Source organism: Oncorhynchus nerka, linkage group LG18 (assembly GCF_034236695.1).
Source record: "Oncorhynchus nerka isolate Pitt River linkage group LG18, Oner_Uvic_2.0, whole genome shotgun sequence".
Classification (NCBI taxonomy): Eukaryota; Metazoa; Chordata; class Actinopteri; order Salmoniformes; family Salmonidae; genus Oncorhynchus; species Oncorhynchus nerka.
Window position 1 is genome coordinate 62591405 of NC_088413.1, and position 25587 is coordinate 62616991.

The 25587-nt window shown below is 45.6% G+C and overlaps 1 protein-coding gene across 3 annotated transcripts in view; it reads left to right on the plus strand.

Annotated features, from left to right (window-relative positions):
- The window catches only part of LOC115146302 (runt-related transcription factor 3-like), a 91040-nt gene that overhangs the window by 32897 nt on the left and 32556 nt on the right, over positions 1-25587 (plus strand). For 2 of the 3 annotated variants that reach the window (XM_029688302.2, XM_029688300.2), the window contains exons 3-5: positions 6362-6603; positions 7660-7816; positions 9111-9230. In XM_029688302.2, the coding sequence (XP_029544162.1) occupies positions 6362-6603; positions 7660-7816; positions 9111-9230 (519 nt within the window). The remainder of the gene's footprint in view (positions 1-6361; positions 6604-7659; positions 7817-9110; positions 9231-25587) is intronic. The other variant, XM_029688301.2, reaches the window with a different exon arrangement.

Genomic DNA, 25587 nt, shown 5'->3' on the forward strand with positions numbered 1-25587 from the left:
ATATGGATCCCAAACCTGCTACGTTAATTCTCCTAACCTACTATGGAAAAAGTCACGTCCGGTCATAGCTGTATCAAAGTGGCGTGAAAATAATGTTTCTGAAGGATCACATGTATACTTGAGTGTAGGTGATTCAATTTCTGATTTACCCCAAATTCGTTTTAAGTCTTTAAAAAAAGATAAATCAAAAGTTAAAGTGTTTAATCTCATTATTAAACGAGTAGCCTGGTGCTCATATCTGAATCAGCTAACTGGAAGTTAATAAGATGAGGATTAATTGGCTTTAGATCAATTAAGGACACATAAATATGCTATGATAAAAACTGCCAATGTGGTTTTTTGATGGTCTACATCAAAACGGACAACAATGACCACCAACTGCGATGTGCTGACACATTATGTAATCATCGCTTGAGAAAGCATCAGCAATCGGAGCTCAGAACCCCCATACAAAATGAAACAATCTTTACCCAGTCTCTCTGAAGCATTACTTTTCAAAGTCTCTCTATAGTCTGTGTGTAAACATCCAAATGCTAGAATATGATTTGGCTTTGGGACGAGGGACAGAATGCTTTGATGACTGACGTCATGCTTGGAATACTAACCACTGACACTCTTGTCATATCAAGCAGCAGAAGTCCATTTCATAGCAAACTGCATTTCAAAAAATATAGCAGCATTTCAAGTCCACCACAGAATTCACCATCGATACTGTACAAAAAAATATCCTGAGCACAGTTGTAGAGCTCATTTAATCCAAGAGAAATAAAAGTCCATTTCATAGGAGTCTTCCATTCAGAACACTCATATTTCCACTGAGCAGAAAACCCCCGGCTGAAATAGGATTCGGAAGGAATGCATTCGGTGGGTTGAGGGTCAGGCTTGTCCTGTAATTTGTGAATGTACAGAAATGTGCGACCGCCGCAGCCACTAAAGATAGAAATCTTTGTCTTATGTCATCGTTTAACCTCAAACTATTTCTGATTGCTCCATAGCCCCATTTTTCTAATGAAAAGCACCCCTCCAATGGCACATGTACACACGTCTGTAAATATCTCATGGGTTTATGGGGTTATTGGGGTTCATATTGAGAATTAACATTTCACATTTGTATCTCCTCACATATCTGAAAGTGTCTCCCCATCCATCAAAACCTGTTTGAAGTGACATCAGACATATGAAATATGATGGGTGGTGGGCATGGTGGGTATGGTGGGCATGGTGGAGTCAGGGGTAGGTTTACAACTAACAGGCTTGTTGTGGGTTTCTCAGCGAATGGGGATGATATTCTAACTATTAGCTTTTACATTCTGCTTCATTATCAGCCAAACCATATGAAAATGGAGAGGAAGAAAACGTTGATACTCTCTTTGATAGGTCATGATTTGGGGTGTTGGTTGGCCTTTGCAGGGCAGGCAAGGCAGGCTTAACTAGGCTCATTTTAAACCAGGCCTCAAGTGGGAAAGAAAAGGCAAATGCTCTTTCTTTTGAAAACCTTTAGTTCTTCACAACAGAGAGATAGCATGGCTGGAGGTGTATATGCCAGCGCACAGGTCATAGTAAGAGTTAATATGATTTTGAGAAGGAAACTTCTCATATTCATAAGGAATCTATTAATTTTGGTTGGAGCACTCTGTATCCTTTCTTACTCTAACCCTCCAAACTCTTTCCATACTGGAGGCCTGTAGTGTTTAGACTGGGCCTATAGAGACTATAGCTGAAACCTCTGTGTTTTAAAAGTAGAGGGTAAAACGTCTAGTACGTGAGGTTGGCCTGGGGTATCAGATATCCTCCTGGAGTTCTGCATTCGGTTGAGCTGAACCCACTCGAATCATTAAAAATCGTTCAGGGGCACGATGGGCTCCGTCCTTAGTCTCTGTGCGGCTGAAACCGTAGAAACTGTCTGTTGAAACGTAGGAGTCTAAATAAGACCGGCGCCCGAAGCGCGCATTACCGCTGCGCAGGGTAGTCGGTCGTGTGGTCGGATATTAATAATGAACAGAGGCAGGAGGACCACTGAAAAATCCCCGATGTATTTGTCCGACTCTAGTTGTTTCATTGTCTCAAAATAGCGGACAATGATAGGTGATACTTTTGAAGACATTAGGTCCTGAAAATGCGCCCTGCAGCTTCAGCTAACAGCATATCCATGTTATGATAATTGCATTATTATAAGTTTACAACAGTTGGTTGAATAGTTACTCTCTAGTTACTTAGATATAAACTCGGAAGATTTTAGGCATAGGATTTTATAATTAGAAGAACGATCTGTTTTAGACACATGTCCAGTGTTCTCCAAAAGGCACATGCCTTGATATTTGCGGTCATTCAGTGCGGTTGTAGCAATTAAGAATTTCACATTCTCTCCTCATAAAGAAACAGGCTTGCTGACAGCTCGCCTAGTTGAGGTCTCCCCCCACTATGGAGTCTGCACTCTACAGACAACAGCCTATCAAATAAACGTATAGACTATGGCTGTGATAATTGTTATCAATACGTTTGGCGCCAATTCGTGTTGTTAAAATATGATTTCAAATGGCTTCCCTCCTAACGGTCTCCGCAGGCGTGAAGAGTGTATAATCTTCTCATCCACTCTCCCCACAAGACTCTGGCTTTATCTGTCTGAACGACATCAGTATAATAAAGAAAATGAAGGGTAAATCTAAACACACTCCCTACCCTACCCTACCCACTCCCTTCCTATCTAAAATAAACAAAAGCACACGTACACACACACACTTTGCATATTCAATAGAAATAGGGGGGAAATATATAAGGGTCATTTTTTCCCCAGGACCGTCGACTAATGATTGTCAATCAGGTATAATTATATATCAAACACTTACCTAAATGAATAATCCCAATGGGAATGAACTTCAATAAGGCATTATAGACTTCGATAGCGCACCAATGCAATTTTTGGGAAAATTTAAGACAAACAAATAAGTACCCCACACGTGCTTTGGTAGGTAAGTTATAACATTTTACTTCAATGACTTTCAAGGCATTATACGATCCCATGATGTGTTTTATGTTATTTATTTCTGACAATATGGTCTAATTCTGATGAGAGCGGTTTTTAATGGGTTTGTGCATCTCACCACAAAAAAATAACCCCAAGAATCAAATGCCTCTTGATTCAATAAACAAGTCATCCACAAATATTTGACATTTAAAACGCCCCCCACCCCACCCTCTTTTCCCCCCACAATTAATATGTATGCTAATCTATAACGGATGTGATTGTAGATAGCCTAATATTCTTGATGATTTTCAGGGCCTTTACTTTTATATATTTACTAAATAACTGCTCTTCGATATATAGATGGGCTATCCAGTATGTCATGTCTTTGTTTATTCAATAATTTATTGTGTGTTGGACAAAACAGCAAATATATAATAATAATAATAATAATAATAAATCATTTAAATTTGTTAGGCGCTATTGTCACACCCAAGACGTGATGTAATGTCTCCATACAACTGTGGAAAAAAAAAAAAAGATTTCCTAATCGAGGCTATATAAGAGTAAAACAGTGCATGGTACATTTATTCGTAAATTGTTAAGCACATAAAAGGTGGCATTAAACGAATACAAAATTGAGTGGTTTTTATTTTGCATTTGAAGCCTACTTCAATGCAGAAAAGAATGGAACGGACGAGCAGAATTCCAGCACATGGGTCAATTGACTAAAAAACCTTTACGCTCGACACAAGTAGGCCTAATAATTGTCGTCTAGGATCCACGTTTTGTCGTCTTGGAGCAAGCTAGTATGTAGTATATATGTTGCTTTTTCAGATTTTCCCTGATGGTACAAATGCCGTTTCTCCCTCCATACCCCTTCTGTACTAAGGCAGGTCCATTTGGCAAAGACAAATGCGCCAACTAGCGTCTGTGGGCCATCATTGCATGGGAACGAGTAAACGGGGTGTGCCGTTTCATGTGCAATACACTGACTAACCTATTAAATGATGGAATTCCAATTAATATTTGCCTGTGGTTAATGTATTTTGGCAAAATTGTAGTTGTTATGTAAGCCTATGGGGGAAATTGCTTGTATGTTTTAATTCGTTTTCATTTGGTCTGATCGAATCATGGTGATAACACAATTTTATATAATTATAAATATTAACAAATATGCACCAATGCATATTACGTCAAATGTATAGGTCTATATTATTAATGTATACGCATCCTTAGCCTAATTTATTATATATCCTGGGATATAGGAACAAATAACATATTAAAAAGAAAAGAAAAAGAAAAATAACAAAAGCATATTGCTAAATATGTATTCACATATTTTGTGAGTAGGTCTCTAATGCAGCAGCACTACAGTTAATGCAATGTAGCCTAAGCCTATTGGGCCTACTGTCAATTACGTGATACTAAACAACAACAACAGCATCCGGTAGATGCCTTTGGCTTTGACGTTCTCTGAAAACTCAAGGGTGAATTGCATAAGGGACAATAATGGGGAAAATCATAATAACTCATATTGATAAATAAAACATAGTCATGTCATTTGAAAGGTGTATGAACCCCTAAAATGATCAATAGCTCATTACAGTTGATTGACAATTCTGCATTCAGAAATAGCCTATTGCTTTTAGTAAAAACACATAGGCTCGGGGTATAGGCCAATAATAAGATCGTATAGCTGCATTATATGACTGGCCTATTTTCCCTAAAGACGTTGATCTCTTCTGCAGTCACCAAATACATACATTATGCTTGAATTATTGTTTTCTGTTCACTCTGTATGTACGCGCACTGCGGTGATGTACTAAAATAGGCAGAATGTATTCTGTGATTCTATTTCTTCAAAAAGTGGTTGCCTATATTAATTTGCTGATGTCATATAAAGAAGGAAGAGGGATCAGTCATAACACGAAATGTATTTTTTTTTTTTTTTAAATCTTCAATTAACAAATAACTTTTTGGGGGAATAATAACTGGTTCCCATTCAGGTGAGAACAGTTGCTATAACTTTAAGTATACATATAGTCTAACTGTGCAAAACATTATAACATCTAAGCACATAATGTAGAAAAGCACAAATACATAGTATATTATTAATAATGTATCGTGTGTGTATGGCAGAATAAGCAGAGAGCGCTTTCACTTCGCCTATATTCCAAAGACTTTGATTGGTCTAATGAAAGCCCAACCCAGGCGACTCATTGGTGGAAGTTATCGCCACACTCGAAACACTAAACACTAAAATGACTTGAGTAAATAATATCACAGCACTCTTCACTCTCGCGCCACCACTCACTCAAGCGCGTCTTTGTTACCTTCAACTGCGTTAACCACAGCAAAAGGACTACATTTATACAGATATTCAAGATTATTTCAACGTAGAGACAGAATAGTTTCAAGAAAATAGTTTTTGGATCTCGACTTACTTTTTAGTTTCATTAAGGATAACCGGTGGCAGGACATGTGATACGGATGAACAAAAAACACTGAATATAAAGAAACTTCACACGGACTTCTGCGTCTTGTACTTCGCGTTGAGAACTGTGAATTGCTGAGTAGCCCCCAGACTCTGTTATAGCTAGCCTACTTTGTTGAGTAGGCAACATCTTTCAGTGTGTGCGGTGAGGTCTGGCGAGATCCAAAAGCCCAATTCAATCGAAGGAGCTCATTCAGTCACCGAAGGTGAAACAAGATATTTGGACATTTCTGCTATAAAGTTGAAGCCCAAGCAAGGAACACTCGACTCGTCAGCTTCCGTGAATATTGTAAAAAAGATTGGATTTCATAGTTTTCCTTTTCACTGGACGTTATTAATAATTGTATATGTTAGTGTTTATCGATCAGTCGATAGATTGTTATTAATGTTTCTCACTGTATAGATATTTATTTTGTAATATGAGGCCAAAATCGTATTGCGGATGGGCATCGTATTAAATGCTGAATAGTGCAGATAGAGTGTAAGCCTTATAGGCAACCAGAACAGAACACTGTGGAAAAGAGGTCAGATCTAAGTTTGTGGTTTCGTGGTTTTGCTGTAGTCAGTGAGAAGCAGAAATCAACTCGATGTTTCTCATGCAGCTACATCCTGAGCAGATGATATAACACGCAAACATTCAACTTTATCGTGTCTGCAAGATAAAAAAAAAGTCTCTTCACTCACTGGACAGTTCAGGATTTATTGTGATAGATTAACCGGGGGAGCTGCGTGCGCTCAGCTCCATCATCGCGTAAAACCGCTGGACTTGACCGAGACCAAAGGAACAAGTGTCAGAGAGCGGGAAAATACATATATTCTAAAAAAAAAAGAGCCCCGAACACTCGTCAAAACCCCTCGAGAAGTGGTCTTGACCAAAGCTGTTGTGATGCATATTCCCGTAGACCCTAACACCACCAGACGGTTCACACCGCCCTCCACGTCGTTCCCCTGCAGCAAGATTGGAGACGGCAGCGGGACCATGGGCACCCCTGGACCACTGAGGACACGACCCGAGGCCAGGAATGTGGTGGACGTCCTGTCAGATCACGCTGGCGAGCTGGTCCGTACAGACAGCCCAAACTTCCTCTGCTCCGTGCTGCCCTCACACTGGAGGTGCAACAAGACACTCCCTGTGGCTTTCAAGGTAAGGTAAATTATGCATAATTACAAATGGGCACTTATGAACTAATGACCGACCTAATGATGTATTACTGTAGGCTACTGCAGAAAAAGCGTAAAATAAATTTTTTCAAGCTTTCTTGAGTAGGCTTCATTTCGCTAACAAGGCAGTTACTGACATTAGTATGTCTATTACAATTACTTTTACACAGAGCCCTATTCTGTAATATAGGCCTAAATAATTTAATTTAATCAAGTTGTCAAAATTATAGTGGCCTGCCAAAGTGATAACTTGGCATAATTATCTTGTTTCTTTTTTGCATTGGACTTAGTTGAATGTGAGATTTAGAAAAGTGTTTGGATTTGCAAGAACTGCAATGACATTAATCAACAATTAGCCAACAATATAGGCCCTAATAAAAATAATAATAATTTAATAACAATAATTCTAATGATAACATATATTATTATACCTGGTAAGCTAGTTATTTTTTAATTGCTATTTTTAAAGATTTTGCAATGCAGAAAAACATATTTAGGCCTGTATTACGTAGCAATGAAATTATGCTACATTGAATGTTATCAATTATATTTATACACCAGGACGTGAATAGAATTTGTGGACTAAAAGTGTAATATTTAGAAAAATAGACAAGCCTATATCTATTTGATTTGAATCATATCCAAATTTTAAAAATGCTTGTTTAGATCGCATAGGCCTACTTATTTAATGAGGAGTATTTGCAAAAATTATTTGGGAAAGTGATTTGGATATAGGCCTATCAAATGTCAAAGTCATTTACATAGCTTTAAAATATTAGTGTTTGAATTGCAAGCTTGCTTCAAGAAAGCATCTTACCATGTAGTTGTAACCTAATAGCACAATAGGCCTATATATTTTGATCAAAATATTTGCTAACAATATCTAAAGGGCACTTTTTCTGGGGGGGGGGGGGGGGGTTAAATCAGGTCTAATATTTACGTTTTATGGTGCGCTTTTTGATTCCACCGGATGCGGTTTGTTGCAGTCTGCATTTGGTTTAGCATGGTGACCCCGGTTGACCGCGTTGAGTTCTCACAGGTTGTTGCACTCGGTGATGTACCCGACGGGACTCTGGTCACTGTGATGGCGGGGAACGACGAGAACTTCTCTGCGGAGCTGAGGAACGCGTCTGCGGTGATGAAGAACCAGGTCGCCCGCTTCAACGACCTGCGGTTTGTGGGCAGAAGCGGACGAGGTGAGCAGAGGGAGTCACGCACTTATTTCCTTAAACCATGAATAGTATTTGGCCTACTAAATGAAATCAATAACTAACATCGCATACAAAACACCTGCCTACATGCGTCATAATTGCACTGATTTGCAAAACTTTAGCCTGAGTAGACCTACTTTTGGTAATCTATTTTTTAACAGATAAAATAAAAGTGTTAGTGAATGTGAGAATCAGATGAATTCATCTCCCGGGCCAATTATAGCTGCAAGACCGCACCAGCATTGCGCAGGTATAATTATGGGGATTATCAATGTTTATTGGAACAAAATAAAATCCAGAACACAATATGATTATTACATATTTTAAGATGTGGTTTGATCATTCTTTATCGACAAAGAGCAAAGCCCCATTTTAAATGATAGCCTAATGCTCAGCCAAGCATTGCCACGAGTTATTTATATAGGACGAGTCCTAATTGACCATCACACACGCCCCCTTCAAAAGATGATCGGGATAGTAGCAGCATCATATATTCTACGAACATTGCACCATTGTCCAAATAAACAAATCGCCTGGACCAGAATATTCAGTTCAAGGCTTGGCATTTCTAAAAGCCTGCCTGTTTACACTTCTAAAAACGAGTTCTCACATAGCTGACATTCCACCAGAACCTTCTCGTATCCCTCTCCTTCCTCCTGGCCCTAGCACTCACATATTTCCCTTAAATGTTACACTTTAAATAGTTGCAGACTGATGAATGGAAAACGCTCTAGTCTCTGAATTAAACGTACCTTTCATTTCTGTAGTCAATTACCCCACCCCAGGATTCCTTTCCCCCCACCGTCTCTTTAACAAGAGATGCCTTTTTTATGAAAGCGCTGCTTCATAGCCTGGGTCGAAAAACGGACCATTGCACGATCTCCCTCTCTCCCCTTTCATGCAGATGGGAGAGCTCGAGGAAGCTCGTGCAAGAATCTGCCTTGTTGAACAATAAACTGTCGCTGTAAGCCTTTTGGACAATCTGGAATAGATTCTCTCAATAATTCAAATCATGCCCACATTTCAGCCCATCAAAGTGGTGGTCCCTTTAATTTACAAACTTAAAAGGGAGCCATATCAGGAGGCAATTTTAATTCAGCAAGCTGACTGTGGTGGTTATGAACAAAGTGTGTATGTTCCACAAAAATCTGTTTATTTCCACAATGAATTAACCAAGCCAGGAAACCCTCACACATGCTCTGGTTTGATGTTCCTTCTGAAACTCTGTGTTACTGATGCCCTTCCCTAACCAATGCCTTCTCTATTCTGTCTACCCTAGGAAAGAGCTTCACTCTGACCATCACAGTCTTCTCTGGTCCCCCTCAGGTGGCCACCTACCACCGTGCCATTAAAGTGACTGTGGATGGGCCCAGGGAACCCAGACGTGAGTACTTACAGGGTACATGAGAATATTTGTCTTGTCTTGTCAGAAGTCTGTGTACTGCTCTCATGAGCTGTGTGTAGAGGGATTCACAGAGAGAGAGAGAGAAAGAGAGCGAGAGAGAGAGGCTATTCTTGGCGTAGGGGGTGAAAGAAGGGGGTGCAACCATTGCACACTAAAAGAGATACATGAGTCATATGCAGATGATACAAGAAAATGTAGCCGTGTGTTTTCATGAGTATGTGTGTGTACTGTCAGTGTATGTGGGCGGATCAACAACAGTTGACCAGCAATTGCAATCAAGGGGAGACAATGTGGTGTGTTCAGTGGTGCAGCAGTGTGTGTGTGGTATTAGGGGGTGGCGAGGGGCACTGTCAGAGGAAACTGTAAAGCGTATTAAGGCATAACCCGAGACCGCTAAGAGGAGCTGTGTCTCCAAGCCGCAAATACCAAACGCTTGTGGCCTCACCCTGCTGCCTTTGGTCAGAGGGTCGTACCTGGTTGACCACATAAGTGGCTCGTTGACTTAACACTCTAAAGAGATGATGAGCTGCCTGCTGTGAGCTGTGCCAGTGAGGTCCAATAGGCTAAAGCTGTTCCATCATCAGCTCCATCATTTGGGCAGTGATGCATATATTTGTGGTTTAATGTATGATCATGTGAAAGACTGTGGAGGATTGTGTTACAAGGATGAGTCAACCGCTACAGACTGCTTGTGTGTGTCTGCCCATGCTTGGCTAGGAGCAGTCAGACCAGAGTATTGGGATTAATAGGGATTAATGATCACTCCTGTTGAGATATCATGTCCACTATGGTTATACTGTGCAGGTTTATAGTGGCTGCCGTGGATGGCTTGATTGCTATGCTCTGTTCTCATGTCTCTTAAGTGTTTTATTTGGGATAAGGTGGATTTAGCCCAGTCAAAACAGACCAACTGGCCAATGCAGGTAGGCAGGGGGTTCAGGGTGCCACATGGAGGGGGTATGGGGTTCCTAGCGAGGGGGCGAAGGGCGAGGAGGCGAAGGGCGAGGAGGCGAAGGGCGAGGGGGCGAAGGGCGAGGGGGCGAATGGCGAGGGGGCAAAGGGCGAGGAGGCGAAGGGTGATGCATCGCCCCCTGCCAGGCTGGAGGCCATTTGAGGAGGTGTTGGAAAATGGGAGGAACAGATCATAATATCCACTGTGTGTGTGTGTGTGTCTGCGTTGGCGTATGTGTGAAATGTGATAGAGTTGCTGGCTATGTCTATGTGTTTAGTAAAGGACATTTTGTCTGTGTCTGCATGCACTGCTGAAGAAAAATAGGCACTCAAGCTGTGTGTCTGTGTGTGTTCCTGAATGCATGCACAAGTCAGTGTGTTGGCTTCCTGTAGTTGGAAATAACCCTGCACATACCGTAAAGCTGTCTCCTCTCTGTCTCTGTCTACATGTCATGTCTGCACTGAAGGCGTCGCTTATTTAATATACACTCCGGTGGCCAGGCCCCATCCTGCTATAAAGAGACATTGTTTAATTTAGGGAAGGGGAATTTTGCTTTAAAAGAGTGGACTCTTAAATCGAGAACAGCACCACCACATTTGTACTTGATAATGAGAATCTTTATATTTTTTCCTCCTAAAGATTTTAGTATTTAAAAACACACAACACAGATTGCTACCCGACGATATCCTCAGCTAAAGTACGCACTACATGAGTTTAAGTGTACCATATGACTATCCCTCTATCCCATTGTGAGATGAGTGCCCCCACCTTGGATGGCCTGCAAACGTTCACCTGTCAGCTGGCTGGCTGGCAGAGCGGAGTGGGCTGGGCTGCTCAGGGCTTTACTGTAGGGCCTGCATTTGCATGGCTGCCAGGAGAGAAGCTGGCAAAGGAGGAGGGAAGTGCTTTTTTAATGTTTAACCTGACGGACAGGACTGAAGCTCCCCTGCGGCAAAGATCTGCCAAACACATAGCCCTCATCTCACTCACTGATGAAAAACACATTCACACGTATGCACTTCGTCCCAAACACTGCCCTTGTTGTACAATAGGCCTTCAAGCAAAATCGTACAACGGGAACCAGTCTCTTTGATTAGAGCTCACCACCCTGTGCTTTCTGAGAAGCAGCTTTGTGTACGTCAATGCTCTGCATCAGAGAGAGAGAGAGAAGACTGCATCAGAGAGAGAGAGAGAGAGAGAGAGAGAGAGAGAAGTCTACATGAGAGAAAGAAGACTGCATCAGAGAGAGAGAGAGAGAGAGAGAGAGAGAGAAGTCTACATGAGAGAAAGAAGACTGCATCAGAGAGAGAATACTGCATCAGAGAGAGAGAGAAGACTGCATCAAAGAGAGAAGACTGCATCAGAGAGAGAGAAGACTACATCAAAGAGAGAGAAGACTGCATCAGAGAGAGAGAGAAGAGTGCATCAGAGAGAGAATACTGCATCAGAGAGAGAAGACTGCATCTGCGCGAGAGAGAGAGGGAGAGGAGACTGCATCAGAGAGAGAGACAGGACTACATCAGAGAGAGAGAAGACTGCATCAAAGAGAGAAGACTGCATCAGAGAGAGAGAAGACTGCATCAGAGAGAGAAGACTGCATCAAGAGAGAGAAGACTGCATCAAAGAGAGAGAAGTCTGCATCAGAGAGAGCGAGAAGACTTGTGATAGAAAGAGAGCAAAAAGAGGAGATGACTGAAGTGTTGAGACCTGTCGCTGTCCCCCCACCCAACTCTCCCTCCCCCATCTCTCTCCTGTCCTCCCTGGGGAGTTCAGCTGAATTCATCTCCTAACTGTATTTAGCGTCCATTGTCTCTGTCTCTGTGATGACATCACCAGTCACATATCCTCAGAGGGGGAGGGGCTGCTAGTATTTATCTCACCCAGAGCGAATCCGTTCCTGAGAAAGATGAACTCACCAGATACAAGGCACACAGGGCTGGGCTGAGAACATACACGCCTGTGAAAAAACAGAGAAAAATGCCTGTTTGTTTGTAGCTCAACCCTAGGTGAAACTACTCCCCAACACTGTCAGTCATAGCAGGCCCTACTACCGCATATCCTGTCTTTGTGATACTATCACACTCTTTCCCACACTCAGTATTGTAGAACTTCTATGCTCTTAAAAAAAGGGGTTCCAAAAGGGTTCTTCGGCAGTCCCCATATGAGAACCCTTTTAAAAACCCTTCTTGGTTGCAGGTAGAACCCTTTTGAGTTCCATGTAAAACCCTTTCTACAGAGAGTTCTACTGTACATGGAATCCAAAAGGGTTCTACCTAGAACCAAAAGGGTTATCCTATGGGCACAGCCGAATAACTCTTTTGGGACCCCTTTTTCGAAGAGTGTACAGAATCCACTTGAGCATTATTGTGTTTTGTTGCCTATATTTACTCTGTTGGGCTTCAGAGGGTTGGGGGAGGGGAGGGGTGGGGAGAGGGGGTTTGATTTGGATGTGGCACGCAGACTGTACAAAGTATGCAAATAGACAAACAATGACATTGGCTGTGTTATTTTTCTTCATGGCGCAATCTCTCCTCATAGTAAACAAAGAGAGGTGTGTGTTAATGTGTGTATGTGCACACAGCTGTGTGTGTGTGTGTGTGTGTGTGTGTGTGTGTGTGTGTGTGTGTGTGTGTGTGTGTGTGTGTGTGTGTGTGCGCGCACCTGCCAGGTGTGTCCATCCCTTAAGTCAGCAGCTCGGCCACGCCTATGCTCCACAAATCACATGAAAGGCCTGCCCTCGATGCCAATTGCTCTCTCGAAGGCCACTTTGATGTTGAAACGGAGACGGGTGTTTTTGAAAAAGCCTACAGCGTATCAGTGCCAAAAAAGAAAAAAGTGTCACGTCTGCCTGACGTGGGGTGCTTTCCTGTCTAACCACCTAGCCAGCCCAGCCATCCATCCTCACTTCAACTCCCAGATGCATAACCTGCAGACATGGAGACATAGCAGCAGAGCTGATGTCAAAGAGGAAGACTTCAGAGAAAAACACCTAATTAAAGATGTGATGTGGAATTGGAATTGGGCCGTTAAAAGATATAAAGGACACATATTTATGAGGCAAATCGTGAGATCTTATGGTTTCCCAAAAATGTCACTATGTTGTTTGGATGACCTGAGGCGACGGCGAGGGTTCTCTCTGGGCTCAGTCTCTCCGTCACACTTGGCTTCTGCGATTAGAAACTGAGCAAATATTGTCTGACTGATAAAATCCCCTGGAATGCGGTCTGTAAGTTGAATACGTTTGATTGGTTTCAGAGGAAACTTATGTTCTGGGATAAACATTCACATTAGTCTGAGTGTAGCAAGAGGGAGCTGTACTGCCATGTACACAGTGACTCTGCTGAATTACTTCAGTCTGCTAGGGTCCTCAGTCATCCAGGTAGAGGTGAGGTGAGGCCTGTAGAGCCATGGCATGATTAGGACCTTCATTAGGGCTGAGAGGGCTGAGGTGATTACTCTTTGACCCTGGCTGCTGTGACCCATAGCCCCATCAGCACCCTGTACAACGCCCTAAAGGGAAACATTAGGCCTCAGCCCCCCCCAAACCCTCCAGCTCCCCCCAAACCCTCCAGCTCCCCCCAATCACTCACCTACCCCAAACCCCTCACCTAACCCAAACCCCTCACCTCAAATCAAATCAAATCAAATTTTATTTGTCACATACACATGGTTAGCAGATGTTAATGCGAGTGTAGCGAAATGCTTGTGCTTCTAGTTCCGACAATGCAGTGATAACCAACAATTAATCTAACTAACAATTCCAAATCTACTGTCTTATACACAGTGTAAGGGGATAAGGAATATGTACATAAGGATATATGAATGAGTGATGGTACAGAGCAGCATACAGTAGATGGTATCGAGTACAGTATATACATATGAGATGAGTATGTAGACAAAGTAAACAAAGTGGCATAGTTAAAGTGGCTAGTGACATAAGAATGCAGTCGATGATCTAGAGTACAGTATATACATCTGCATATGAGATGAATAATGTAGGGTAAGTAACATTATATAAGGTAGCATTGTTTAAAGTGGCTAGTGATATATTTACATCATTTCCCATCAATTCCCATTATTAAAGTGGCTGGAGTTGGGTCAGTGTCAATGACAGTGTGTTGGCAGCAGCCACTCAATGTTAGTGGTGGCTGTTTAACAGTCTGATGGCCTTGAGATAGAAGCTGTTTTTCAGTCTCTCGGTCCCAGCTTTGATGCACCTGTACTGACCTCGCCTTCTGGATGATAGTGGGGGGAACAGGCAGTGGTTCGGGTGGTTGATGTCCTTGATGATCTTTATGGCCTTCCTGTAACATCGGGTGGTGTAGGTGTCCTGGAGGGCAGGTAGTTTGCCCCCGGTGATGCGTTGTGCAGACCTCACTACCCTCTGGAGAGCCTTACGGTTGAGGGCGGAGCAGTTGCCGTACCAGGCGGTGATACAGCCCGCCAGGATGCTCTCGATTGTGCATCTGTAGAAGTTTGTGAGTGCTTTTGGTGACAAGCCGAATTTCTTCAGCCTCCTGAGGTTGAAGAGGCGCTGCTGCGCCTTCTTCACGACACTGTCAGTGTGAGTGGACCAATTCAGTTTGTCTGTGATGTGTATGCCGAGGAACTTAAAACTTGCTACCCTCTCCACTACTGATCCATCGATGTGGATAGGGGGGTGTTCCCTCTGCTGTTTCCTCACCTACCCCAAACCTCTCAGTTACCCCAAACCCCTCAGCTACCCAAACCCCTCAGCTATCCCCAACCTCATAACTACCCCAAACCCCTCAACTACCCCAACCTAACTACCCCAAACCCCTCAGCTACCCCCAAATCCCTAACTACCCCAAACCCCTCAGCTACCCACAAACCCCTAACTACCCCAAACCCCTCAGCTATCCCCAAAACCCTCAGCTATCCCCAAACCCCTCAACTACCCCAAACCCCTCAGCTACCCCAACCTAACTACCCCAAACCCCTCAGCTACCCCCAAATCCCTAACTACCCCAAACCCTCAGCTACCCACAAACCCCTAACTACCCCAAACCCTCAGCTATCCCCAAACCCTCAATGACCCCAAAACCCTCAACTACCCCAAACCCTTCAGCTATCCCCAAACCCCTCAGCTACCCCCAAAACCCTAACTACCACAAACCTCTCAGCTATCTCCAAACCCCTCAACTACCCCAAACCCCTTAACTACCCCAAACCCTCAACCACCCCAAACCCCTCAGCTACCCTCCACAAACCCTCAGCTCCCCAAATCCACAAACCCCTCAGCTACCCCCCAAACCCTAACTACCCCAAACCCCTCAGCTATCCCCAAACCCCTCAGCTATCCCCAACCCCTCAGCTACCCCCAAACCCTACCCCAAACCCCTCAACTACCCCCAAACCTAACTCACCTACCCCAAACCCCTCAGCTACCCCAAATCCCTAACTACCCCAAACCCCCCTACCCAGCTACCCACAAACCCTCCCCTCAACTACCCCAAACCCCTCAGCTATCCCCAAACCCTCAGCTACCCCCAAACCCCCTCAACTACCCAAAACCCCTAAACCCCAAGCCCCTCAGCTTTCCCCCAAACCTTTCAACCCCTAAACCCTAACTACCCCAAACCCTCAGCTACCCCCAAATCCCTAACTACCCCAAACCCCTCAGCTACCCACAAACCCCTAACTACCCCAAACCCCTCAGCTATCCCCAAACCCTCAATGACCCCAAAAACCCTCAACTACCCCAAACCCTCAGCTATCCCCAAACCCCTCAGCTAACCCTACCCACAAACCCCTAACCCCCAGCTATCCCCAAACCCTCAATGACCCCAAAACCCTAACTACCACAAACCCTCAGCTATCTCCAAACCCCCCTACCCCCAACTAACCCCAAACCCTCTAACTCAACTACCCCAAACCCCTCAACCACCCCAAACCCTCAGCTATCCACAAACCCTCAGCTATCCACAAACCCCTCAGCTACCCCCAAACCCTAACTACCCCAAACCCCTCAGCTATCCCCAAACCCCTCAACTACCCCAAACCCATCACCTACCCCAAACCTCTCAACCTACCCCAAACCTCTGTTACCCCAAACCCTCAACTACCCAAACCCCTCAGCTATCCCCAAACCCTCAGCTATCCCCAACCCCTCAGCTACCCCCAAACCCCTCAGCTATCCCCAAACCCCTCAACTATCCCCAAACCCCTCAACTACCCATAAATCCTCACCTACCCCAAACCCCTCACCTACCCCAAACCTCTCAACCTACCCCAAACCTCTCAGTTACCCCAAACCCCTCAGCTACCCAAACGCCTAACTACCCCAAACCCTCAACCCTCAACTACCCCAAACCCCTCAGCTACCCCAAACCCCTCAGCTACCCCCAAACCCCTAACTACCCCAAACGCCTAACTACCCAAAACCCCTAACTACCCCAAGCCCCTCAGCTTTCCCCAAACCTTTCAACTACCTCTAAACCCTTAACTACCCCAAACCCCTCAACTACCTCCAAACCCCCAGCTATCCCCAAACCCATAACCCCTCAGCTATCCCCAAACCCCTCAACTACCTCTAAACCCTTAACTACCCCAAACCCTCAACTACCTCCAAACCCCTCAACTATCTCCAAACCCCTCAGCTATCCCCAAACCCCTAACCCCCAGCTATCCCCAAACCCTCAACTAGCTCTAAACCCATAACTACCACAAACCCTCAACTACCTCCAAACCCCTCAGCTACCCAAACCCCTCAACTACCTCCAAACCCATAACTACCCCAAACCGCTCAGCTATCCCCAAACCCCTCAGCTACCCAAACCCTCAGCTATCCCCAAACCCCTCAACTAACTCTAAACCCATAACTACCCAAACCCCTCAACTACCTCCAAACCCCTCAGCTATCCCCAAACCCCTAAACCCTCAGCTATCCCCAAACCCCTCAGCTATTCTCAAACCCCTCAACTACCCCAAACCGCTCAGCTATCCCCAAACCCCTCAGCTACCCAAACCCCTCAGCTACCCCCAAACCCCTCAACTACCCCAAACCCCTCAGCTACCCAAACCCTCAGCTATCCCCAAACCCCTCAACTACCCCAAACCCCCAACTACCCCAAAACTCCTAACTACCCCAAACCCTTCAGCTATCGCCAGACCCCTCAACTACCTCCAAACCCCTCAGCTATCCCCAAACCCCTAACCCCTCAGCTATCCCCAAACCCCTAACCCTCAGCTATCCCCAAACCCCTCAACTACCTCCAACCCCTCAGCTATCCCCAAACCCCTCAACTACCTCTAAACCCATAACTACCCCAAACCGCTCAGCTATCCCCAAACCCCTCAGCTACCCAAACCCCTCAGCTATCCCCAATCACTCACCTACCCCAAACCCCTCACCTAACCCAAACCCCTCACCTACCCCAAACCTCTCAGTTACCCCAAACCCCTCAGCTACCCAAACCCTCAGCTATCCCCAACCTAACTACCCCAAACCCCTCAGCTACCCCCAAATCCCTAACTACCCCAAACCCTCAGCTACCCACAAACCCCTAACTACCCCAAACCCCTCAGCTATCCCCAAAACCCTCAGCTATCCCCAAACCCCTCAACTACCCCAAACCCCTCAGCTACCCCAACCTAACTACCCCAAACCCTCAGCTACCCCCAAATCCCTAACTACCCCAAACCCTCAGCTATCCCCAAACCCTCAATGACCCCAAACCCCTCAACTACCCCAAACCCCTCAGCTATCCCCAAACCCCTCAGCTACCCCCAAAACCCTAACTACCACAAACCTCTCAGCTATCTCCAAACCCCTTAACTACCCCAAACCCTTAACTACCCCAAACCCCTCAGCTATCCACAAACCCCTCAGCTATCCACAAACCCCTCAGCTACCCCCAAACCCTAACTACCCCAAACCCTCAGCTATCCCCAAACCCTCAACTACCCCAAAACCTACCCCAAACCTACCCCCAAACCTCTCCAAACCCTCAACTACCCAAACCTCTGTTATCCCCAAACCCTCAACTACCCAAACCCCTCAGCTACCCCCAAACCCTCAGCTATCCCCAAACCCCTCAACTATCCCCAAACCCCTCAACTACCCATAAATCCTCACCTACCCCAAACCCCTCACCTACCCCAAACCTCTCAACCTACCCCAAACCTCTCAGTTACCCCAAACCCTCAGCTACCCAAACGCCTAACTACCCCAAACCCCTCAACCCCTCAACTACCCCAAACCCTCAGCTACCCCAAACCCCTCAGCTACCCCCAAACCCCTAACTACCCCAAACGCCTAACTACCCAAAACCCCTAACTACCCCAAGCCCTCAGCTTTCCCCAAACCTTTCAACTACCTCTAAACCCTTAACTACCCCAAACCCCTCAACTACCTCCAAACCCTCAGCTATCCCCAAACTCATAACCCTCAGCTATCCCCAAACCCCTCAACTACCTCTAAACCCTTAACTACCCCAAACCCTCAACTACCTCCAAACCCCTCAACTATCTCCAAACCCCTCAGCTATCCCCAAACCCCTAACCCCCAGCTATCCCCAAACCCCTCAACTAGCTCTAAACCCATAACTACCACAAACCCTCAACTACCTCCAAACCCCTCAGCTACCCAAACCCCTCAACTACCTCCAAACCCATAACTACCCCAAACCGCTCAGCTATCCCCAAACCCCTCAGCTACCCAAACCCCTCAGCTATCCCCAAACCCCTCAACTAACTCTAAACCCATAACTACCCAAACCCTCAACTACCTCCAAACCCCTCAGCTATCCCCAAACCCCTAAACCCTCAGCTATCCCCAAACCCCTCAGCTATTCTCAAACCCCTCAACTACCCCAAACCGCTCAGCTATCCCCAAACCCCTCAGCTACCCAAACCCCTCAGCTACCCCCAAACCCCTCAACTACCCCAAACCCCTCAGCTACCCAAACCCCTCAGCTATCCCCAAACCCCTCAACTACCCCAAACCCCCAACTACCCCAAAACTCCTAACTACCCCAAACCCTTCAGCTATCGCCAGACCCCTCAACTCCAAACCTCCAAACCCCCCTCAGCTATCCCCAAACCCCTAACCCCTCAGCTATCCCCAAACCCCTAACCCCTCAGCTATCCCCAAACCCCCCTCAAACTACCTACCCAAACCCTCAGCTATCCCCAAACCCCCTCAACTACCCCAAAACCTCTAAACCCATAACTACCCCAAACCGCTCAGCTATCCCCAAACCCCTCAGCTACCCAAATCCCTCAGCTATCCCCAAACCCCTCAACTACCTCCAAACCCCTCAGCTATCCCCAAACCCCTCAACTACCTCTAAACCCATAACTACCCCAAACCGCTCAGCTATCCCCAAACCCCTCAGCTACCCAAATCCCTCAGCTATCCCCAAACCCCTCAACTACCTCTAAACCCATAACTACCCAAACCCCTCAACTACCTCCATACCCCTCAGCTATCCCCAAACCCCTAACCCCTCAGCTATCACCAAACCCTCAGCTATTCTCAAACCCCTCAACTACCCCAAACCGCTCAGCTATCCCCAAACCCCTCAGCTACCCAAACCCCTCAGCTACCCCCAAACCCCTCAACTACCCCAAACCCTCAGCTACCCAAACCCTCAGCTATCCCCAAACCCTCAACTACCCCAAACCCCCAACTACCTCAAAACTCCTAACTACCCCAAACCCTTCAGCTATCGCCAGACCCCTCAACTACCTCCAAACCCCTCAGCTATCCCCAAACCCCCCCTCAGCTATCCCCAAATCCCTCAACTACCCCAAAACTCCTAACTACCCCAAACCCTTCAGCTATCCCCAGACCCCTCAACTACCAACTACAGCTCCAAACCCCTCAGCTATCCCCAAACCCTCAACTACCTCTAAACCCCTAACTACCCCAAACCCTCAACTACCTCCAAACCCCTCAGCTATCCCCAAACCCCTCAACTACCTCCAAACCCCTCAGCTACCCCAAACCACTCAACTACCCCAAACCCTTCAGCTTCCCCAAACCCCTCAACTATCCCAAACCCCTCAGCTACCCCCAAACCCCTCAGCTACCCCCAAACCCCTCAACTACCCCAAACCCCTCAGCTACCCACAAACCCCTCAGCTCCCCCAAACCCTCAAACCCCAAACCCTCAGCTCCCCAAACCCCTCAGCTACCCAAACCCCCAGCTACCCCCAAACCCTCAACTACCCCAAACCCTCAGCTACCCAAACCCCTCAGCTATCCCCAAACCCCTCAGCTACCCCCAAAACCCATCAGCTACCCACAAACCCTCAACTACCCCAAACCCCTCAGCTACCCACAAACCCCTCAGCTACCCACAACCCCCTCAACTACCCCAAATCCCTCAGCTACCCCCAAACCCCTCTATACACACAAACACACATCGAGAGAGAAAAACAGACAGACAGAAATAGGCACACACACTACACTCTTAGAAAAAGCGTTTCAAAAGTGTTCTTCGGCTGTCCCATAGGATAACTGTTTTTGGTTCCAGGTAGAACCCTTTTTGGTTCCAGGGAGAACCCTTTTGGGTTCCATGTAGAACACGCTGTAGAAAGTGGAACCAAACTTGGGACCAAAAGGTTTCTACCTGCAACCAAAAAGGGTTCTTCAAAGCGATCTCCTATGGGGACAGCCGAAGAACCCTACAAGGTTCTACCTCAGACAAGGTACTTAGACAGAGAGGGAGAGAGAAAGAGCTAAACCATTCAGTTAACCCATCACTTTTTCTTCTCATCACGGTTTACTGTGTCTCTGTTTGCTGTTCTGAAAGTCCTTGTGACATGAATGCTCAAGGAGGAAAAAAGAACGAGCATAGCATTGTCTACTGCTTTGTTATGCCCCCTTTCTTCTCCTCAGGTTAGTCATATAGGCTCAAGTCTGCTCCTGTCTGGTTGGACAAACACACACACACAATCACCCCCTTCACGTTGCACACACACACACATGCAGGGGGGTGGGGGATAGAATGCGCTCAACAACCTTTGAACATTTGCATTCGCTGATGTCATACGCAGCAAGTGGACACACAAACAATTACAGAATTATATAAAGAAACCTCAGCAAGTGCTTTTAATTCTCCCTGATGATGGAAGTGAGGCTGCCAGGGGACTTTTTCTCAGAAACACAGAAAAGACAATTTCATACCCAAACTCAGCTCCCCTTACTCCCACAAACTCACAGCCCAAAAGTCTTTCCTGTTTACCTACCAGTGGAGAGAAGTATAAGCCCACTCTATGTACTGCTTCTTCCTTATTTACTCTCACCCATACAAGAGGGAGCCATTACCACCTTTTAGACCTCATTTAATAAAGGTTCAGATCTCCATTTAGAAAAATAAATGTCCCATGAGTTGGAATATTTACTCCCTTACTGCATTATGACAATAAACCGTTTTTCTATGGCGAGGGGTGTTTGGGAGGGGGTGGATAGTGGGAAGAAGTATCTGTGGCTTACTGGAAAACTATGGGGTTGACATGTTTATTTTTCTGGGACTTCATATTAAGGAACAGGCAGCAAATAATAGGTGTTTGGAGATGTAATGTTGGTTCCAGAGCTGGAGGACTGAGTAATTCCATGAGCAAACAGGAGAGAAGCTTCTTCAACCTGTGGTTCAAACATCAGTTTATACTAACCACTGAATTTGAATGTCTGGTCTGTACTATGAGAATGTGACCAGGGCTTCTTCCTGTGGCACTCCGCTGACCTTGATCATATTCAAGATTAAAGTGTACAACATCATTTCTATTTGTATTTATTAGGGATCCCCATGCTGCCAAGGCAGCAGCTACTCTTCCTGGGGTCCAAACCCATTAAGACACTTACATATTGCAACAATAAAAATATATATTCTTGTACACATTCAGCACTACCAGTCCCCTGTTTAAATGCTGTTTATGGACAGACCTTGGAACCCCATCACTGGAAACTGACATAAATTTACACAGCAACCTCCTCATACACACACTTACCCACACGAACACACACACTTTTACTTTTCCAGTTCTAATTTTGCCAGTCTGGCTAAACCTGTCTAAATGAGTCTGAATCACAAACGCAGATATCTTCCACTCTCCCCCCTAATCTCACACACACACACACACACACACACACACACACACACACACACACACACACACACACACACACACACGCAAATACAGCGGAAAATGTACACCTGCCCTTTGACACAGCCGGAGACTTTCTTTCTGTCAGTTGTTACTTTGAGCGGTGTGCGTGCAACCCGTGTGTGTGTGTGTGTGTGCCAAAATGGCCTTTGCATGCTCGTAGCTATACGTGCGTAGGTGTTTGTGTTTAAGTTTATGCGCACCGAGGTGTGAAACCTTTGACACGTCTGCTAGCGTTGCGTTGACACGTGACAACGATGGTTGCTTTCCTTTCCCACAGATCTGCGAGGACACCTCACTGCTTAGCACACCCTGGCTACCCCTGTACACACAGCCTTGCAACCCCTACAACCTCTCACCAGAGCTAAAACAACACTCTCAGAGCAGCTTGTTTCTTTAATATGATCTGTCACTGGGGTGAAAAAGGGCCCTCTCTGTTCAGGCTGAGTCTGCAGCATGGGAAGGGTTGTGCTCAGGCAACCATCCAAAGAGGTGCTGAAAAACAACCTCCTTCACCCTGTACTCTACTCACCCCCTCCCTCACCCTCCCCTCACCCTCTCCTCAACCCCTCCCTCACCCACTCCCTCACCCACCTTTACTGCCTCCCTCCTACTAACACACATCACCCCTCCCCTCCACCAGAGGAAATACATATATAGCATGGTGGAACAACAGAGAGATGATTACTCAGTGCTACGGGCCTCTCTGTATTGTTAGTGGATGTGGGTGGGCCTGCACCCCTCCACTCATACTGCCTGCCCTGACCTGCCCCAGGCATAGCCCCTATTCCTCTCTAATCACACACACAAACACACACACACACACACACATCTAACTACACTCCCGCTACGCAGCCTTATCCCTTCATCAAGACAGGAAGGCTGGATCTGTGCTCACACACACAGTCTCACATTTTCTCCCCTGCTGTGAGTGGGTTTTCAGCCCTGCTGTAGACAGGGGGATTTCAGGCTGAGTATGGTCCCCAGGGGAAGCCTAGCTAACATCTGCCTCTGAGACAGACAGACATGCATGCATGCATACAGACAGGCAGCAGTAACAGGCTGGGGAGAGAGCCAGGCTTAGCTAAACCTCCCCTGATAGATTGGTGTAGGCTGTGGAAATCTGACCGGTACATTACCTATCAAAATATTACAGATAGAAATAAAAAGCACAGGCATCATCAAGCAGCAGTGGCCCACATTCAGGTAAAAAAAAACATGAGGGCAGTGTACTAGTCACAGCCACGTAAGTATTATGGAATACTAAAGGTAGTCTGTCTCATGGTGATAGTTTACAGTGAAATACTGCATCCATTCAGTTCATGACATGGACATCAATATATCACAAGATACATTGAAATAGTTCATTGCTTGTGTGGTGTTTCTGTGTGTCTCTGTGTTTTTGAGACTAATTTAGAGCCAGACTATAAACAGACTAAACACAAACACTATTCAATAATAAAACCCACATCCTTCTGGGTCAGCCTCAAACTGATCTATGATTGGACAGCCTCTAAAGCCCAACTCTGTCATTGGTTGCATTGCTGTGGCAGTGTAATCGCTAATGCCTCAGGCATCTTGATGGTACCAGTGATAGTGAAAGGGGAAGTAAGAGAGGGTAGGGGAAAGGGGGAGGCAAAATAGTCAAGATAGGAGGAAGAGGAAGACAGGTGTGCAACGCTTTGCTCAACAGATGTTGAAACGTATTCGAGCTCCAATACAAAGCGGAAGTTTGCTAGCAACCCAACCAACGCCACTACAACAAACTCTCAACTGTCGTTCTCAAGCAGGTTGACGTTTCTGACTGACAAAGAAACAGTTAAAAGAGCTTATAGTTCAGGATAGAAATAGTCAGAGAGTTCACAGTCCAGTATAGAAAGTATAGGGCCTATTGCCTTGAAATATTCCTCCCTAATACACACACTCACACACACTTCCCTCAACACACTCACACACACTTCCCTCAACACACTCACACACACTTCCCTCAACACACTCACACACACTTCCCTCAACACACTCAACAGCAGCATGTTAGTCGAATGTGTTGTTTTTGTCAAACTTTGAATCAGACAGGGAGAGGCTGGCATCAACATGTCCTAATAATAGAGCTAAACAAACCCAGAACTCTGCACTACAGCTATTGGTGCAGGACTGACATATAATGCCTCTCACTTACTATGTACACCTATTATTTATACAGGCAGAGTACACAGTCCTTATAGACGTGTTATAGTTTTCAGTCTGATACAGGCACTCAACCAATTCTAGTCTGTTATCAAGGGCCTACCAAGTCCATTTATACGATGAATACAAATATTTACACTTCAAATATATTCAGCACAGATCTGGGTCCGGGCCAAGGCACGTATTGCCCTTTGCAGTCCAGATAGAGTTTCACTTTGCCCCTGAAAGCACGCCCAGCCCTTTACTAAAAAGAGCTTGTGTTTAATGTGTCTCTCATTGGAAGGGAACATATGTTTCTTTCTTTCAATGTTAGAAAAAAAGCAGCAGCACAGGGGTGAGGGAGGAAAGGGGCCATATCGGGTGATCATTCAGCTGGACCCGTCAGCGTTTAGGAGCTGTCATTAGCACCCTCTGAGCAAACACTGTCTCTGTGTTCCACTGATATGGGCTTTAGGGGGTTAGGGTGGGACTCGCTGAGATTGGCACGTCTGGTCTGAAGGCGTTGGTCAGCTCTTGGTAAGAGTTGCCCGTTGGCACAGGTCTGCGTTCCATAAGTACTAACCTTAATCATTCTGCTCCTTGTGGCTCAATGTCATTTGTAGGCGATCAGGGTTGATCATTTTGCTCTTCAGTGTTTCAATTCAAAGGGACCAGTCACAGGGTCAGTTTCCCACACGGATGTATCTTATCTGTTACACTTGAACCTATCTACATGTTCTGAAGAGCACAGAAAACATGGGGGGCATCAAGGCCCTCTGTCTTCAGTTCATCTGCTGATAACATGGTATTGTATTGGCCAACGAAAACAGAAACGGTGGGTGGGAAAAGCACAGCCATTATTCCTACAGAGATTTTCAGTGAAATGGATTTTCAGTACATCATTAATACCAGACATTTTGTATCAACCTTTTTATTTGGTCCTCACAGTCCTTATAATGCTGTAAGATGATGCAACAGCCATCTAGAGAGGAAGCTAGTAAATCTACAGCTTCTGGCATCCATTTTACCTCTTCCATGTATTGAGCGCTGGTGTTTGAACCACATCATCCCTGCCTCCCCGTTGGCCTCCATCTCCCA